This window comes from Ixodes scapularis, unplaced genomic scaffold, assembly GCF_016920785.2.
Source record: "Ixodes scapularis isolate PalLabHiFi unplaced genomic scaffold, ASM1692078v2 ptg003730l_1__unscaffolded, whole genome shotgun sequence".
NCBI classification, from domain to species: domain Eukaryota; kingdom Metazoa; phylum Arthropoda; class Arachnida; order Ixodida; family Ixodidae; genus Ixodes; species Ixodes scapularis.
In genome coordinates this window covers 155921-161920 of record NW_024610351.1, presented here as the reverse complement: position 1 = coordinate 161920, position 6000 = coordinate 155921, and the positions used below count along the sequence as shown (strand labels likewise).

Below are 6000 nucleotides of genomic sequence, written 5' to 3'. Positions count from 1 at the left end.
GAGAGAGAAAACACTGGCTAGGTGGCGCAAGTCGGCGCCCGATTCAAAGGGCTTCAGCAACATCCATCCAATCCACTCATCCATTGGGTCTATTGCTTTTATTGGTGCGCCACGGAATAGGACTGCTTTACATCTTTCTAACGCTGTTTGTCTGAAGAAAAAAAATGGCGAGTCACACTGGGTTATGAACGCATGCGCCGCGTCTGATACTGCTCTCGGAAGAGGGCTTAGTGGGCGTGCTGTGAACGCATCCCCAAGTCCAGCAGACAAGGATGGCGGCACGCAGAAGGCCATTCTCTGAATTGTCCTCCGAGGTACCGACAGCTTAACAAAGTGCACGGCGTGGTGCGTCCCCGAGCATAGCATTATCGCTCCTCAGCCAATGAGAGTGCAGCCTTGCTCGATAAGCACGCCAAAGCAGGGGGGGGGGGGGGGGGGGGGGGGGGGGGAGGAAGGAGGGAAAGGGAACGCGGCGCAAAGCGGAGGCTGCCATATTAAAACCGCTTACGTTGCCAGCATAGGTTTTGCAGCGAAGAAGTTGCTGCCATATACGGCGGACTGAGTTTTACTTTCTTTTTGTTTTTGGAAAGAGAATGTATTGTTGTGTTACATAAGTCCTCCTGCATACAGACAACGAAGTTTAATTATATTTGTCTTGTTTACTTAGTTTGAAAACCCTAAAAACGGGGGTTTTTTGACGACTTGTTGCTTTCCAATCATTTTGGAGTACGCAAGGCAGTTATATCTCGTTGTTCTGGTTTCGGTTACGAAAGCAAGGCAAAACGCTCGTAGTTCCCGCCCTCAGTACACGTTGGGGACCTTCCACACTTTGACACCGGATAACTGGATGAACATGAATTTACATTTACTTCAGAGGTCACTTTTCGCCGCTTCCTCATCGTCGAGAGCAACAGCCTACAGCCACTACAACAGCCCAAGTGCACTCAGTGGCCGATGCGGGCGACGCGAGCTTCTGTCAACCCAGGGGGTGTGGACCCAGAAGGGGGGGGGGGGGGGGGGGGAGGGGGGGAGGGGGGGAGGGGGGTGGCCGCTCCCCCCTCCAAACATTCGACCCCCCCCCCCACTGCCCCCTTCTCGGGAGAGCGATTTGACATGGGTGGATCCCCGCCGAAATAAAACCGACTATGACTAGAAGGGGTCCGGTACTCGAGGACGAGGGTTCGAAAATAGGGTAGGTCGCACCCGAGCAGGCAAACGTGTGTGTACTCTGAACTTGGGAGAAGAAAACACCCCGTCGCTTCGACCGAGACTGAATTCCCGCTGCGGCGGTTTTCAAAGCACGGGCTCAGAACCCAAAAGTCGGCGCAGCGGGCGCACATCTAGGGGCCGTCGGCGCAATGGGGGTTCTGCGGCGGTTCTAACAAAAGGCGCAACCGGAGTCCCTATTTATCTTGCTTTAGATTTTCCCTCCCCCCCCCCCCCCCCCCCCCCCCAAAACCCCCACCCCAAAAAAAAATAAAATAATAAAATAAAATAAACGGAGTTCTGGATTTGCTCTTGGGTCAACCGGTTAGCCCATCTAAACCGTGAACGTTCCAGCTCTTCGTCATGACACGGTGTTGCAGAGAGCAGGGTAAAATACAACTATACTCTGTTTCACCCTTATGATGTACCGCAGTTAAAGGTACAAGCGCGAGCACATTGCTCCAGGGCACATCTCGGCGGCACAAGCTCCCGTGCAGCTCCCAACGCTATGAGCTCCGCGCTTCTTAGCTTTCTCTGCGGTGCAACATAAGGTGAAACGGAGTACATACGGACCCACCGAATCAAATGCACTGTTATCGTAAATCTTGGCATGTGATGGCGCCTTTGCAGATCATCTTATTCGTTTTGCTGGAGAGACGCAACCGACGGGCATAACAAAATCGTTTGCGTATTCCGCATACCTCGCGAAAGCACTTGCCGCTCATTCGCGCGCACTTGTGGATCTTTACACAACCGCGTTCGTAACCGCTTTGCGAACGCGGATCCGCTTCCAGTGTGAATGAGCGGTTACCCAGTCACCTTGCGAAAAGCGCGAAACACGGAGTCCGCACCGCCCTGACTTACCAGTCTTTTACCTGCTTTAGAGCAGTTTGTACCTGTTAGTATAGGCATGTCTAATGAAACTGCAACTTGAAACTAGGAGCAATGCCAGAGAGAAAAGAGACAAAGTTGGGAAAGCATGCTCGCTCTCCCCAATTTCTGAACTCTCAAGTGATTGTAGCATAATAAATTCACGAACACCTCTTTCCAAAATGAAGAAAAAAGCTATGTTCACTACGTAAAAGATGGTCTCAGTTCATGCATCCGTAGGCAGGTAGGAAAAGTTGCCCTAATTTATTCACACCGCATGTTAAGCGCAGCAAACTCACACGAGAGTTACGAGAAAATATCGGTGGTGACTTAAGTTTCCCTGAAATTCTGTATGACCGGTCGTTTGCAGGACCGAATCATCTACTCGGGCGGTGTGCGTCGCTGTGCAAACGCCAACAACACGAAGCATAAAAATAGCAGGTCTAGGACAATAATCCGGAGTTTACTGTTGAATTAAAACGACGCAATCTTGTTGAAAACGCCCGAAGCTTTTTACTCAAAGTATGCGTCGAGAATCTCCCACATTTTGAAACGGAACGAAGGAAGATTTACTTTTAAAAGCGCTCGCTGCGTCCTCCCGGACCAGCTGGACCGGATCAGCTGACGACGACGGGGCTGAACCCGTTGAATTTCAACCCCACAATAACCAATTTGCGCTTCGTATTAGTATGGGCTTTTACCTCCAAGCACCGCACCACACACCACGAACGTTTCAACTCTTTGTCGCATCGCCGTGTTGCACCAAACCTATCTCTATGCACAAAACAGAACAAGATCACCGAAGTCGACGGAGCGCTGTCGTGAACCTTGGCTTGTGGTTGCGCACTCGTGAACCCTGTCACTCCCTTCGCTTTCAATGCTCACACGACGATTACGAATGATACTTTCCGTCTTCCGGGACCATCACAGGGGCACTTCTCCGGTCACGTCTTCGCTACATGTGCTCGCAAACCGCGTCGCTACATGTGCTCGCAAACCGCGTCAAACCAAAACAACACCGCCGCCTTGTTGAACGTGCGTTGTCGCTAGATTTTCTCCGACCAAACAAAAACAACGAAAGCAAACCGGCTCTAGCTTCCAGCGTACATCGGCGCCGCGCCGTGGCCAGATTTTCTCCGTCAGCTCTAACATAAAGATGACCTACAGATGCAGCAACACTGGTATCAAGTTTTAACATGGCGGCCCCCACGGAGCGCCGTAAATTCTGAGGAGGGTGCATTGGAAGCGGCGGCACCTTCCCCCCCCCCCCCCCCCCCTGCGCCAACGAGCCAATCACGATGCGAGAAGCGTGATCCTGATAAACCACGCCCCTGCATTTCTGCCCCTGCATTTCTGCCCCTGAATTTCTGCCCCGGCATATAAATTAAATAAACAAAATTCTTACGCGGCGTGAGCCACTTCTCGGCCAGGTTAACGGTCGCCACAATACGTGGCTTGCACGCGAGGCCATTGCCTAGTGCTGGTTATAATTATAGGTTATAATTATGGGTCGTTCATACATGTCCTTGCCAAAAAAACGGATTCGGGGTGTGAAATGTACGTTGCGGAAGGTACTCGCTCAGTAGCAAGGCCATCGCAATGGACGCGGATTTCACGTCAACGTAAGTCATATATAAAGAGTATTCACTGGCGGGTGGCCATAGCTGTGTGCTCGACTGCTGAGTGCGTGCTCACGGCGGGCTTCCACAGTTCTTTTGCGACGTGCATTCCGCACCATGAAGATTGCCGGTCTTAGCAGCCTACTAATGGGAGCTCGTTCTGAGCATGCGCTCTAAGCATCGCCTTCAAATACGTCGACAGGCGAATACCTCCTGTAGCGAAGTCTGGGTGACGACGCCCAATACTTTTTGAAAGTTTTGGCGTGGCGTAGAGTGACACATACCAGGGTGTTTCTGACTTCGTCCACGCCCACGTTGTCCGAGAACTCCGGCTCGTCCCAGGTCACGAACACTCCGTCCAGCGTCGTGGCCGAAGCGGACACTGTGTCCGGACATTTTTCGACTTTCGGAGGCTCCTTGTCTGAATAAGAGAGAAAGAAAGAGCGAGATGTTAATCGTTTAGCTGCGGCGCTTGGAACGCACCTTCGACGGTGCTTAGCGTCCTATCCCGCCCATGCATCAAAAGTGGTCCCAAAGTGGCAACAAATGACGTCACAGAAGCCGGCGTGCGACGCAGTCGGATGTTGCAATCCTGGCGGTTGACGCTAAAAGTTCCGGCAAAACGTACGAGCGAACGCGAGTGTCGCTGTTATTGCGGCTTCCAAATTCCTCTACGATGAGCCTTCCGTGGACTGTCAAATCGGAGAGCGACCTGCAGCAGAGCAAGCTTCTGTCAGGTCCACCACCGCAGCTGTTACACCGCCAGGGTCGCGGTCGGCGACAGCGTTACACTTCTATGACGTCATCAGGCGGAAATCGAGGAATCGATTTTAAGACGCGGTAAACACCTCTCGGAGACGCGTTCCTGGCGTTTGGAGGAATTTTTCAATGCAAATAAGACAGCCGCAAAAATATAAGTGGGCTTCCTCATGAGATGAAGCGCAACGCGTGTTCTTTTGGGCGACTGGTGTGCCGTTGAGAAAACCCGACTGGTAGGGGCATCAATCCTGGGAGCTTACCAAGACTACAGGAGCATTTTGCCAACGCAGCTAACCTAGAGTTAGCCGTCAATAAAAAAATAATGATAAAAATGCTTAGATGTCAGCAGATTTACCACTACTTTCAATCGTACCCAAGGTTGGTCTTTGACCGTTTCATAGTCGGTTGTTAAGGATGTGGAATATTGTAAGGGACATCGATAGTCTCAATGGAGGTTTTGCAAACCGGCGATCGACGAATCAACTCGCGAATGTGGCCTCGTACGTTGCAAGCGGCATGGGCCAGTTCATCGATTCTCAAAATACCTTGGACCTGAAGGAACCGCATACCGTCCTCTACGAAGGTTATACCGCCAGAAGAGCTGGCGCGCATAACGGTCTAAATATGCCTTGCACGTCTACTCATGCAAGCGACGAAGAACTGTGGTCTACAGAATTCAATGAGCTAATAAAAATATGTTCCTGCTCTAAACCATAATTTGCATTTCGATAATGACCATGGTAAACGCCATTATCCTTATCTCTGGCCGGTTGAACAGTTCAAATGGCCCAGCCGTGCATTTTGTTTTTTAATAATTAAAATATGGCAACCAACCAATTCCTAAACATGTAGGAGCCCTACGTTTCGAACCGACTCGGTTCTTCGTCAGGGGCGACTGTGGCCGTTGAGGAGCGACGTTTTTCGATCTTCTTTTTCTTTTCTCAGGGATGTGGCGCATTTCTCGATCTTCTTCTTTCATGAATATGGCGAAGCCCGTTCACATACACTGTTGGTAAAGCACCAAGGCACCTATTTATGTTGCCTGGCGTCGTTTGAATATGCCAGGACTCGACGAAAAGCCTATGTCGGTTGTTAGTCTCTGCGTCGATAATGCTGGAGTTGTCGAAGTCAATCCGGTGGTCTTTGACTTCGCAGTGCTCGTAACTTCGATTAATCCGTTCAATAAGTCGCAATAAGTGACCCGTCACGTTCACTATGAGAATGTCCACGGGAAAAACTTGTTGGAATCTTGGCAACACTGTTTTTAGATATAGTCTGTGGCTACACAAAAACTGCAAGGAAAGCACAAAAAAAAAGCTGTTTGTTTCTGCGTTATTGGACGAGACAGATTGGACATCAGGTGAAGCTTCACTTCTAGGGGCAGCAGTCGTGAAAAACCGGGCGTTCATGTAAGGCCCTTTCTTCCCATAACGTCAGAAAAGTGATGCGTTCTTACCGGTTGCCGTAGTGACACTATCTCTCTCGTAATTTTTAGGTGGTGTCTCTCATTTAGTTTGTTTAAGGCTTGTTCACACGTTTGCGTTTG

At 50.5% G+C, this 6000-nt stretch overlaps 1 protein-coding gene across 1 annotated transcript in view; it reads right to left on the bottom strand.

The window, feature by feature from the left end:
- Positions 1 to 3979: 3979 nt before the first annotated feature.
- LOC115309350 (fibulin-1) overlaps positions 3980 to 6000 on the bottom strand; it is a gene marked incomplete at its 3' end in the record, with an annotated part of 75180 nt that continues 73159 nt past the window's right edge. The window contains exon 8 of the mRNA XM_042288434.1: positions 3980 to 4116. Coding sequence (XP_042144368.1) covers positions 3980 to 4116 — 137 coding nt within the window. The remainder of the gene's footprint in view (positions 4117 to 6000) is intronic.